The 13,251-nt window shown below is 46.9% G+C and overlaps 1 protein-coding gene across 49 annotated transcripts in view; it reads left to right on the top strand.

Annotated features, from left to right (window-relative positions):
* The window catches only part of SORBS1 (sorbin and SH3 domain containing 1), a 231,596-nt gene that overhangs the window by 140,801 nt on the left and 77,544 nt on the right, over positions 1-13,251 (top strand). For all 49 annotated transcript variants that reach the window (XM_023240763.2, XM_023240762.2, XM_023240761.2 and 46 more), the window contains 3 exons: positions 2,585-2,729; positions 6,603-6,632; positions 12,157-12,329. In XM_023240763.2, coding sequence (XP_023096531.2) covers positions 2,585-2,729; positions 6,603-6,632; positions 12,157-12,329 — 348 coding nt within the window. The remainder of the gene's footprint in view (positions 1-2,584; positions 2,730-6,602; positions 6,633-12,156; positions 12,330-13,251) is intronic.

The following is a 13,251-nucleotide window of genomic DNA, read 5'->3' as shown; positions in this document are numbered from 1 at the left end:
AAGCTTAGCACACATGAGATTATCTAAGAGGCAAGGAAGCTGGTTTAAATTGTCAATTCTAGGTTATACTCCTAGAGTCCTGGAATAGGTCTGCAGAGGGGCCTAGGGCTCTGATTTGATCAGGCACATCCCAGGGGTTCTGTTGCTGAAGGTCCTCGGACCACAGTGGGTCCTGTAATTGGCTGATGAAGGTAAATGTTCAGTAACATCCCTGTGGCTCATTGAAGCCCTGTGGCTTCGGTCTACATGACTGAAGCCAGTCATGTAGAAAGCAGGAGAACTTTTTGGCTTATAGGAGAATTTATAGCCAGATATCAGGCACCCCAAAGCTGGGAATGGCTTCATCCTGGTCTAGGACTTCTTCTCAGATCTCTAGATGCAACACAATGCAGTTAGGTCAGGACTCAACTGAACATGGCCCAGGGGCTTTAGATGTCCTTCTAGCTTTGAGCTTTGCAACTCAAACCTGTTGGAGGAAACTGCTAGACTGTTCCTAATGCACTCCCCTCACCCCAGTGCAGCTTACAGGTGAATTGAGAAGCTGCTCTTGTTATAGGTGGTATCGATATTCTTCCCTCTGGCACAGAATATTTCTTCTTGAGGAGCATATAAAGTGAGATATTTTTAGTGTCCTGGTATACAATTGTGAGTAGTTTTGTTGTATACTCTCAAATTTATCACCTTATAGATCTAGATTTTCGTACTGAATTTTGTTTCAGGTATGCCAGGACAGATTAGTTAGGACAGTTTCCTCGATTTCTCAAACCTGACTGATCAGCCTGATAAAGACTTGCAGGGGAGACTTCAGTTGGCCTGAGAACTTCTGGTTTGGCCCCAGGTAACAGGTGAAAAAGGAAACCGCTTGGGATCCTCTACTGAATGAGAATTGTCGAGAAGAACAGGAGCCCCTAGGGATGGTGGCCAAGCCACAAGTTGATATTTGCTCAGTTTCTGCAGCTATTTAAGAGTAAGAGGGAAGAAGAAAATTCATGTTAATTGATCCACATTCTTTTAGTCAATAGCCATTTTTGTGATGTTCCAGAAATAAGCCTCGTGGCACAGAATAATATTTGTGTAATACTAATGTTCACGTGATCCATCCAGACACCACAGCAGGCATTTATACTTTAAAGAGCCATATGCGTGATTTTTTTGGTGTGTTTCTTGGGTGGATTATGGCCGAATTTTCATGAGTGTGTCATTTATCTTTATTAAATCACTTAGGAAGCAAATTAAGAGCAATTTTTTTCTATTTTACAAATGAAAAAAAAAATGGAGATGAAGCACTTTTGAACAAGATCATATTGTGCCTCTCGAGTCTTGGGAAGATTTTGTTCACTAAACTGAGCTGTTGCTCATAACTAACAGCTGCAACGTCAGGGCACTTTCTGAAGATTTGGAATGACCAAGCCAGTGTGATCCAGGAAGCCCCTACTGTGTGTCAGGAGCTGTCCCTGGTCCTGACACACTCTCTCTTGATGCTCACATGTTCTCTTGCTGCAGAAGTTGTTCAGAAACACCTTTGCTGATGGATGGCTCCAGTCATTCAGGTGGCATTTACCAAGCACCTACTGTCTGCAGGGTGTTGTGCTAGGTGCAGGGTGGGTGGGGCAAAAAAGAGGAAGGGAGGCATGGCTTTTGTCCTGTGGGCACTTACAGAGAAGCCGATCTCTGGAGCATACTAATTGCTTTGAGCCATGCTTTCATCTGGAGAGTAACGATCAAAGTCTTGTTTTTCGAACCCTTTTAAGAATGATGTTCTGGCTAGAGGTCTGCAAATTCCAAAATAGAAACTTGGCAAGATTTATAGATGTGATAGAGGAAACTGCCTACATATCCTTACTGCATTTCGAGGTCTTATTTTCCTGTCTTTAAGAAAGACTGGCATTATTCCCATCATGCAAATTATAACGTTAGTAGTAATGGTTTTATTGGTTTTTAGACCTCAGGTTTTTGAAGTCAGGATTTTCATAAATCTTTACGACTTCAGAGATCTCTGTCACTCAATACTGCAGTGAAAAACAATGTCAGGATAGGACTGGAAAATATCCAAATCTCAGAAACAAATGCTAGTGAAGTTGTTGAGTGATACAAATAATAAGAGTAGCTTTCTAGGAGTACCGATACTTAACTCCTCCTCATTCTTACATCGATGGCTCCTTGTGCTCGCATTGTCTCATGTTTCTTTAGACAAGTGTACTAAACTTTCCTGATTTTTCCCTTAAACCAGCTCTTGTTCTCGGATCACATTTGGAATTGCATGAGTCTTGCATGTTGTTCTACTTTGTTTTGAATTTCCTTTTTCAGTAACCGGATTGATCCACAGTTATTACCAGGTGAAAATAATGAATGATGTGGCTGAGAATTCCAGTAACACTCACCTTCCCTCTCTACCCTTACTAACACCAACAAAGAGACTAAGCATTCCAGCTTATACTTCTAACTGGAATTAGTGATGTCTCATTGATTACATTTCTTTCTGTAATTAAGGTCCTTGTAAAGCTTTAAATTTCTGCTTTTTAAAAAGCATCAACATTAGGTTTCATGTACTTACAGTTGGTTACAGTGTTTGTTTTCTTTTCAGGATTCAGGCCCTCTACTGAATGAAGTTTCTTCATCCCATGCTGGAACGGATTCCCAAATCTCTGCACCAGTTAGCAAACCATCATCTGCCTACCCCTCTACGACAATTGTCAATCCTACTATTGTGCTCTTGCAACACAATCGAGGTAAGAGAGCTTCAGAGAACCCCTCCCCCAGCTCACTGGCATCAACATAGCTGTTCTGTGACTTCAGGGGCAAGAATTCTGCCATTCCACAGAAATTTTCATAAACCCCATCCTTCTCCGAGGTCATCTGCCCCAGTCTTCTCCCTCCTGTGACCCACAGAGTAGACCACAGCAGGGAGGTAGGCCCCTGGTTTGGCATGATGTTGGGCATCTGCATAAGTAAGCTGGTGTAGTATGTGTTCCACACGTTGGGTGTTCACAGTTGCCTTCAGATGATTCCACCAAAAAGAAAGAAAAGACAGAAGGGAAAAAGTCTGTGCGCCTTAACTCTTCATCATGAGATACCAAATCAGAGCTTTGCCTAGAAAATCTGGGTACAGTAATACTTCTTGTAATAAGTCATATAGTTCTTCGACATCATGAATTTTCTAGAAAGCAAAATTTTGAGTACCAAAACTTAAAAACAAAAGAAAGCATAATGGGTGGAAACCTTTCTAAAATGTCAAACATGTTTTGGGGCCTCTAAAACAGGCTACTGGACTTTCTCTTTGTGACTCACTGGCCTTGATTCTTGCCAGCAGTTAATGCTCTTGGCTGTCATTCAGTGTACCCTCTGGGGACATGAGGCTCACATGGCCCCTTAGAGCTCTGCTGAGGGTTTCCATGTGTGTTTTCTATAGTTTCTCTTACTGCTTCTGGTTGGCCCTTCCCCTTCTCTGAAGGGGCATCTTAGGTGAAGCCGAAGTGTTCTGAGGTAATAATTGTATATGTCGACCTTTCTGCTTTAAAACTTCAGAAGATGATGCTAAGTAAAGTCCCAAGTTTTAACTTGTTGGAATTCAATAGAGGAATAAGCTTCCCCTTCACAAAAATCCTTTGCAGTGTGAAGTTGTGAAGCTGTTTCCTAGTGCAGAAAGGGCTGTCTAGTCTGAGTTTCATAGAACATGGAATGTTAATTATTTTATTCAGAGCTCAAAGCTGGGCACCCAGTCTTCCTTTTCTCAACTCCCTACTTGCCTGCTGCTCGCCCCATCCCCCACATAACTTGGATGAGAATGGAACTGGAGTCTATTTTTAATTGTTTTCCATGTTAAATGGAGTTTTCTGTTTCCTGCTTCTAACTTGTAAAACAGATGAATGAAACATTTTTTCTCACTTAAAATCTTCCTACTTGAATCTTAAGTAGTTATTTTAGTAATTTTATTTTTTTTTCATTATGTGTGGCCTCCAAATTAACTGTCCTCCATGAATCTGTGTTCTTCCAAAGGTGATAAGGGTCCCAACCCCCACCCTAAACTATATAAAAGACCCCATTCTCCTTTCAGCAGGGTCATACCCCCTACTGGCAATGGCTTTCTCTGCCCAGACACTGTCCATCATGCAGGACAAAGTGAAATTTTGATTCTCTGTGAACTTCTTTATGATTCATCTTTAAAAAAAAAAAAAAAAAAATCCAGTCAAACAGAAGTAAGTTTGTTCCCGGAAGGAGAGGCAGTTTCTCTAAAAATGGGATTTATTCCCAAGGCAACTTGGTTTTTGGGAAATGCCAAAAGTAATATCAGCCGCTTCCACGACATCCCTCTGATGACACCTAGTGAGACATCTTTGGGCACAGAAATGCCCAATTCCTTTTTGTTTCTTTGAGCAAACAGATTCCTCTTATTTGCCCAAATGTCTTTGCTTCTTGCCTTTCTCTTTTGTCCAGTCTTGCCCTTTGGGTTTAGAGATCAGATTCGTGCTGCCTGAATCACACATCCTTCAGAAAAAGGATACAAGTACGTTGGGGTTTTTTTTTGGAATAAGAAGTAGCCTGTCATGAAGAGCAAACCATATGTTCCCTGAGGAGGTGGAGCACCAAGAGTGGAGGAGAATGGAAACACCTAGCTTCGGATTTCTGATTGTCCATGGGGAGTAGGGCACACATTTCAGGCCTTGCTTTGCAATTTACCCGGCCTGGCAGCAGTGCTGGTAGACGGTAGCCATGAAAACAGTTTCTTCACTATTGCAGAGTCTCCTGAGGGAATGATAACTTTACTCTACTTCTGGAATTCTAGTTTAGTCATCCTAAAAAAGGCTTACTTTTTTCTTGCCTAGACAGCCCCAGGGCACAGTGTGACAATAACCCTCTCTCTCCAAACCAGGCCCCCCGGTTGCAGACAAATGGGGGTCAGGGGGCACTGCACGTCTAGCCCAGCGCTAACGGCCACGCACAACACGGCTCCTCGCCCCTCTCCTCGGCTTTCACACCACACATTTGAGGGCAGATCACTTAAAATCAGTCTGGAGGGAAAATTCAAACCAGAAAACTCAGGACTGAAGAGGCGCGTGGATCTCCTAGCTCAGAACTTCTCGGTCTTTAATGTGTACCGTCTTGAGAGGACACACTTGCGGATCTGGATTCAGGAGGTCTGAGGCAGGGCTGAGATTCTGCATTTTTTTCAGCAACTTGCAAGGCACATTGATGCCGCTGGTCCACAGACCACGTCGGAGAGCAAGAGTTGCCGTGGTTCCCAGACTCTGGATCTCATGGTCACATGAAGCGGTCTGGGAACTAGCCCAGGGTTGCTAATTTCTAACTTTGGTAAATAACACCCCTGAAGAACAACTGCTGTTATCCGTATCACATGTCATTCTCTAAAAGAAAGGCCATTTCATATCTCAGAAGTAGCGACGACATAGTCTTGGAAGTTGAATAAATTTGATTTTGCGTAGTAAGAAAGGCCTTGCCTCTAGCTGGCAGACTGGAGCTTGAGAGCCATAGATCCGGTGGGCACTTTGATGTGACGGATGAGGAAACAGGCTGAGAGCTGACGTGATTGGCCAGTAGCCTCCAGCAAGCTGCTGGCAGTGCTGAGCCTGGAGCTCTGTTGGGCTCCTGTTGTCCGGCTGATGTGAACTATGTCCACATCCAGAGGTGGACAGGCTGTTCCACAGGCTGAGCGAGGCCCTGCTGCTCTGTTTACTTCTTGCCCACATGGATTCTGGAGGGAGGGTGAGGTCGTAGCCAAGGCGGATGATGACAACACCCAGGGGCTGGCAGGCGCTCTATTTTTATCTGTGTGGCTGCTTATATTTAGCAGCTTTGGAAGGTAAAGGTCATTTTTGTGCTTATCCCATAGCACGTACACACAGAACTCTCCAGAGGAGATATTGGCCTCCCCTCCTCACAAGTGCCTGGGAGGGTGAGGAACCGATAGACCTTCCATGTTAGGGAACAGCGATGGCCCGGCCATCGTGGTTGGAAAGAACCCTGGACTAGGAGTTGGGGGTCAAGGGTCTAGGCCCTGCTCTGATTTTCAGTGTCATCATGGGTAGTTTGTGCTGATTTTCTGAGACGTCTCAACCCACCTGACCTACCTGCTAGAGTTGTTGCAAAGATTAAAAGTGTTAACATGTGTGAAAGCTCTTAACACAATGTCTGGCATTTGGCAGAGCTCTCAGGAGACGGTAGCTGCCTTGGTTATGATTACAATTACATTTCCCTCCAAACGTAGTAAGACTGGGGTCTTTATAGGGTCCTGGTCCCTTGAAACCAGAGGAGTTGGGAGGAGTCTCTTTCCATGATCAGATCACCTTGAAACCAGACATAACAACCAGAAGGCAGTGACTGTTCCCTGAATCTTGGTGCAAATGTAGGAGGGTGGGCTGGGGGGGGGGGGTGAGGAGGGGGGACTAGGACACACCACACCTGGATAAGAAAGCTGTGTTAATGCCCCTGCATTCAGCTGGATGTGGTGACTATGCAACATTTGACATCTAAGCCCAGGGACAGTTAGGGTGCCAATTTGGGGATGCTCACGAATTCTGGCGTGACTTCCCGGTCTTGCCTTGTCTGTGTAAATCTCATGATGTGTGTCCTTTCTCTTACCACAGAACAGCAGAAACGACTCAGTAGCCTTTCAGGTAGGTACCAAGTACTTATTTACATGCTAACACCTTTGATGTGTGCGCAGCAAAGTCTGAGGAGCCCCTCTGCTATGCGGGGGACTCTGCTGCTGGACCACAAGGATGGTGAAAGCAGGCATGGTCCTGCAGCCTGCGGGCTAGTGGGAGCACACCCAACGGGTGACCCTAACCAGTACACCTGTTCTGTGCAGCTGTGATGTGTCTTGATGGTAAGAACAGGGTACTCTGAATAAAAAGAACAAGGAGTTGTACCTTAGCACATTCATTAGAGCATTCATGGCAGGCCTTGCTGAAGAAGTCACCTTTCTGTTTGCTTCTATTCCTCTTCTAGGATGTGACAGGTCAGGGTTAGGAAATGTGGGCAAGTTCTTTTATTTGGGGGCAGCAAGCCCAGGTGCCAGTAAATGACCCTGCATGATGGACCTGGGTGAGAAACTCCAGACCAGCAGTGCCTGGAAGAGGGTGTGAGGACTGCTTCCTGAACTTGGGCAGGCATCAGAATCTCCTGGAGAGCTAGTCAAAACCCCAATTCCAGGCCACAGCTCCAGAGATTTGTATCTAATGCATATGGGTGAGAGCTTACATCTTAACAGGTTCCCCAGTGATGCTGATGCTGCCCTGTGTACTGACCACACTTGGGTATCGCATTTCATCAGGAACTGACAGTGCTGGGCGTGTATCTGACAGATCATCAGATGTCAGGGCTCGTCCCGATAAAGTATGCAGCACTGAGGCAAGGCCAGGTGTGGAGGGAACAAACGCACAGCCAAACCTGTGAGGAAACCCAGGAATGGAAAGGTTTTACCATCTCCTTGTGGCTTTCTGCTTTGAGTCCTGGTTCTACTGCTTCCCGTTGGCGGAGCCTTAGGTTCCTAATGATCTAAGATGTGAGTTACTGTTATCAGTAGGCACCTCCATTGATTCATTCATCATTTTACTGAGTGCCTGCTTTGTATCAGGCCCTAAGGCAGGCTCGGTGGCCATGACTGGGCCCTTGAGCAGCCCGTGGTGTGCTGTGATGGTTCATAACCTTATTTTTGGTGATGGACTCATTTGGAGAATCTAATAAAGGCAGTAGATGCATTTCTAGAAAAAGCCACACGTGTCAAACGTGCGTGTGGTGGATTGGTAGATACTTGTGAATCGGGGCGGGAATCCCTGATCTGGTGGGCACACACAAGCCACCGTTTTCTGAGCGGCTGCGTCACGATTTCTGTGTTCTTTCATGCTACTGCTGCCCTTGTGATCCGTGGAGAGCCTGGTGGGGAGAACATGGGCTTCTCACACCCTCTCAGCTTTATCGGGACTTGGCCCCAGGACCAGGACAGGCCATGGTTGAGCACAAGGTGCCCTTCGCTGCCCCCTCCTGACTTGCCACACCGACTCACTTCACTCCCTGGCCCCAGCCCAGGTTGCTGAGAACAGGGTGGCTCTGAAACAAAGGTAGCTCCTGTGAAGGAACGCCTTCTTGCCTTTGGGATTGGAAAGGAGCATGGAGTAGATGAAAAAAGGTGCTCAGACACAAGTTAGGAGACCCAGAGTTTGGTCCTGGCTCTTTCCTCTTACAACTGTGTGTCCCTGGGTAAATGACCTTACCTCTCTGAGCCACAGCTTCCTCATGTGGGAAATGGGGATGATAATCCTTGTCCTTGCCTCAAAGAGGTGTAAGGATCACATGTGACAGGAAGGGGGGTATGCCTTGCACACTGGAAGGTGCTCTGTAATGTTAGGGCTTCTCCACCAGGCTGGCAGGCTCAGGCCACTGCCTTGGCTCCAAAATGAGCCTAATGTTTCCATCTTCCTTGAGTTTTGGGACAGAGCCACTAATGGTATTTGATAGAGTGGGACATAAAGTAAGTGCACACTAAATGTTCATTTTTGTTTAAAAAAAAAAAAAAAAAGGCACCCTTTTGTTCAGAAGCCCTTGATGGAGAGAAGGCTGGCTGGGCTGACTCCAGTCACTGACTCCATCAGTGAGGCTTTGCCCATCATACCTGTGGTGATGGCACATGGAGGGCCGCCCATCTCTCCCACTGTCCTTAATGGGTTTTTATTGAGCCTTTATGGGGCTTCTTGTTCAGTGAGATGCAGTCGGGATTGAGTCCCACATGGTGTTTAGCCACCTCAATTCGTGGTCCTCTTGGGCAGATGGAGAGGAAAACAGGTCAGGGCTGGAGCACAGGGGCTGATGTACGTTCTCAGGGAGATGTCAGCATTGCTGTGGCTCTCACTCACAAATCTGTGGGTGTGAAGAAAAGGGAAGCTGCCCACAAACACAGAGGCCCTGTCCCAGGTTGTCAGCATTGTCACTTATTTAACGACCCTTTGCAGCACCTTCCTTTTGAAATCAGTATAAAACTAGAAAGAAATGCTCCTGGATGTCCTGTTGAGGGGTCAGTATTTGCCTATTAAGAAATAGCAGCAAACCCTCATTGTAGATGTCAAAGGGTGGTCCTGTCACCTGCATGGTACAATGAAGTGTCACTTTGGGCTTTCACTATATATATTTAAAAAAAAATTTTTTTTTGAGGCTGCAGTTCATCTCTCTGTACACTGAAATTCACTCAATCATGAATTGCATGATCACAAGCTTCTGAAGTGAAATAATTCAGGGCTCATTTCTGTAGATCTGAAGAACTCTGACAGCCTTGGAACAAGTCCATGAACTGTCAGCCTGAATTTTGCAGTTAAGTGATTGTTGTTAGAGCCACCTGCCCTAACAATTAAAAACAATTCTCTGGGCCTGAAAACCCTGAGAATGGCAAGTCTGTGCTCTGCTTCTGAAGAGAGGACATTGGAGCAAGGATTGGGAGCATCTCCAAGCACCAGGTGAGACGGCTCAAAATCAGCCTCACCTGCTGATTGGTGGTGACACTTAGGAAGACCTTTCCAGGTGGGAGGAAAATGCTCAGCAGAGCCATTTCAGGGGTAGACTTTGGTAACTTGCAATCCCCCCTACACTGCCAGGCTTCTTGCCAAATCCTTGTCCCTCCCTTCTGGGAGCCTGAGAAGTCACCCCATAAAGCCAGTCTGGTCGTAACATCCTTTAAAGCTCATGGTGATGATGTCAGGGATCAGGTTTTCTGAAGCATTCACTAAGCTGAGTCTTGCACAGAAAGTTTAGAAACCGTTCTGTGGTCACAGAATGAGTACTTGGTTCAGAAGTTGGTTTATATACAAAATGGAATACTACTTGGCAGTGAGAAAGAATGAAATCTGACCTTTTGTAGCAACGTGGATGGAACTGGAGTGTTATGCTAAGTGAAATAAGTCATACAGAGAAAGACAGATACCATATGTTTTCAGTCTTATGTGGATCCTGAGAAACTTAACAGAAGACTGTGGGGGAGGGGAAGGGAAAAAAAAAAAGAGAGAGGGAGAGAGCCAAGCCATAAGAGACTCTTAAAAACTGAGAATAAACTGAGGGTTGATGCGGAGTGGGGGGGTGGGGGGTGGGTGATGGGCATTGAGGAGGGCACCTGTTGGGATGAGCCCTGGGTGTTGTATGGAAACCAATTTGACAATAAATTTCATATTTAAAAAAAAAGAAAAATCCAGGCAGTGTCGCTTTGTCAGGCAGGCAGGCTGTGAAGGTTGTAGAACCTGAGCCCAGCTGAAGCAACGTCACCCCACTTCCCCGCCCCTCCTCCACACCCCCCCCTCCTCCACACCCCCCCCCCCTCCTCCACACACGGTCATCTCTGACTTGGCTACAACTTTGCCTCTGCTCTCGGGTCCCTCCTTTTTACTAGATTTTAGTCTCGAGCCAGCACTCTGCACCTTTTCCTTTTCTAAAGATGAGAACCTCTCAGTCAGTAAACAGATCCTGACTCAGCATTTCCTAATGTCAGGGCACATCTCTGTCCCCATCAGTCTCACCTCCTGGGTGTCACTGCTAGGACTTAGACACCAACCCCCCCCCCCACCCACCCAGCTTAAACCTTTTTCTCCCTTAACCTCCTGACCTGTCTGGTTGCCACCTGCCACAGTCCATGCCTGTGTGCTGACTCCCTCACTAGCTACTTCCCTACTTCCTGCTTGCGTGTTCATCGCTTTTCCTGCAATCTGGCATCTACCACCGCTGCCCTCTGAAACTTGCTCCCACCGGGGATCCTGTGACTCTTCTGCTTTGTTGAACCCCCTTTCTATGCTCTGGTTTTTCTTCCTTCCTTTATGGGTTGAAGCCCTCACATCTCTGGCTTCAGCAACACCTCACTATTCCTTTCTGATTCATCTCCTCTCCGTCCGATAACTCCTGCATCCTTTGGGGGGTCCTTTTTGCTCTTCAGCACGTGATGTCAGCCCTTAACTCTGCCCGCACTTACCCCTCCATCTCCTTGACCTCAGCCATTGCTTTTATGCCGATGGCTTAGGAATTGCACTCCTGCCAGGGCCCCTCACCGGGGCCCCGCTCCTCTATTTCTGCTTGGATGTCTCACTGTCAAAGTTACCATGCCTGAATGGAAACAGCCATCTCTCCCTGCCTTCCCCACCCCAGTCCCTTTACTAACTTCTGTTTGGATCAGTCCAGGCTCGAAACCTTGGTGCCATCTTTGAGGGAGGCACCAGGATATGGTTCAGAGAGAACTGCCGGAATCAGGTGTCCCTAGTCCAAATCCCAACTTGGCCACATGCCAGCTGTGTGACCTCGGGAAGGGTACTTTAACCTCTCTGTGCTTTGGCCCACTTAACTTTTTAAAAACTGGAGGGATAACAGGTTCTTCCTCATATAGTTATTGGGAGGATGAACTGAGGTAATGTATTTGAAGAATTTAGCATAGTACCTGGCACCTAATAAACTCAGAGTAGTTCAGAGTCCCCTTGCATTTCCTGATGGTGTTCCCTCTGCCTGGAACACCCTTCACTTCCCATCTGGCTGACTCCCTCTGAGAGGTCAGTCCAGAACCTCAGTTCCTCAGCTAAGTTGGATGCTGACTCTCAGCCCTGGTCATCCTGCATTCTCGTCCCTGGCTCCCTTGCCCTCTCTGCCCACGGGCCATCAGCTCCTTGAAGGCCCGGGCTCTGAGAGGTTCACCCTCATGGCCACAGGACATGTGCACGTATAGCCATAGTGCCTTCCTATGATAAGTGACGTGGCTTGGAATAACAGTATCAAAAGTAATTTTATAATCTGTAGACCACACGTGGTATGTTTATTAGCACTCTGTAACCTCTAGTCCTGAATCAAACTCTAATGTGCACCTAGCAATGTAAAGGCCAGATGGTAGATATTTCCATCTTCGCAGGCCATGCAGTTTCTGTTCGAGCTACTCAGCTCTGCCGTTGTAACTCAAAAGCATTCATAGATAATACATAATGAATGGGTGTGGCTATGTCCCAGTAGAACTTTACAAAAGCAGGTGACCAGGCCATAGTTTGCTGACCCATGCTTTAAGTGAAACTGCTTCTGATTGGGAATTTGCAAATACACCCCTCCCCTCCCCCCACCTGGATTGTTTGGGAGATTTTTGCTTCAGAGCCAGCAGAAGAGCTTCAGCTGACAGCTGTTTCTCACTTCCAGATCCTGTCTCAGAAAGAAGAGTGGGAGAGCAGGACTTGGCACCAGCCCAGGAAAAACCCAGCTCACCTGGAAGGGCTCCTGAAAAAAAGGCAAAGGATGACAGTAGACGGGTGGCCAAGAGCGCTCAGGACCTAAGCGATGTTTCCATGGATGAAGTGGGCATCCCACTCCGGGTACGAACACTGACCCAGATGTCTTCCGTAGGCTTCCTCTTACACCAGTGACCAGTGTGCACCTGGGTGCGTGTGAGCCCCCCTGTGGTTTGCAAAGGCCTCATAAGGAAGTCCTCGCCACTGCCCGCCCTCCAAGCCTGCTGAGGGCCACAGAGCCTCCCAGAGCTGTGTGCCAGCCTCCTGCCCCACCTCGGTCCTAAGTGCATGACCTCAGAGTGCAGTATCTTTTCCCCAAGATATGTTAGTGTTAATAAGTCTCATGAGAAAAGGGTTTTGGGTTCATGTGACTATAGGTAAAGGAGAGTGGGGCAAAGGCAGAGCGGTTTTTCTGCAGCTGAACTTCTGAGAAGCTCCGGGCACATGCGTGTTCAAGGGGAGATGTTGTGGGCATTGTTTCCAAGTCTCCCTTCTTTTGTCCATTGGAGCACACTCAGAAATTGTAGGTCCGGGATTACAGCCCCTGAAGAGAGTGTGGGGCTCAGGGTCCCTGGTTATGGGTTCAGGAAGACATTTCCCTGGATGAGAGATACCCCATCATCGGGGGTGAGCAAGAAACTAATGGAACCACAGAATGAATACAGGCTGCCCCAGATCTCCCCCTCTGTACTGGGGGGTGCCAGCCTTATGCAGGCCCTAAGGGATTCAATGGAAGCCTGACTTCTGAAGCTGGATTAGAGGGAATCCCATTTTTTGCCATGGGCCCTTCAGAACACTGGCTGCGATGTTTCTCTACAGTTTCCATGTAATGAACGGACTGGATTTTGTTTCCCTTTGGGGGAAGCCAGTAGAAATGGCAGTGGGCTAAGCCTCAGAAGAGCTGTTGTCTGGCCCTAAGTAATAATAAGTATATAATAAATAGTAATAGGTAGAAAGGGAATTGTGACCGACGGTAATTGTGGCTACCGCTTGCTGAGTGCACCAT

This window comes from Felis catus, chromosome D2, assembly GCF_018350175.1.
Source record: "Felis catus isolate Fca126 chromosome D2, F.catus_Fca126_mat1.0, whole genome shotgun sequence".
In the NCBI taxonomy this organism is placed as follows: Eukaryota; Metazoa; Chordata; class Mammalia; order Carnivora; family Felidae; genus Felis; species Felis catus.
The sequence above is the reverse complement of the archived record's forward strand: the minus strand, read 5'-3'. Positions and strand labels throughout refer to the sequence as shown.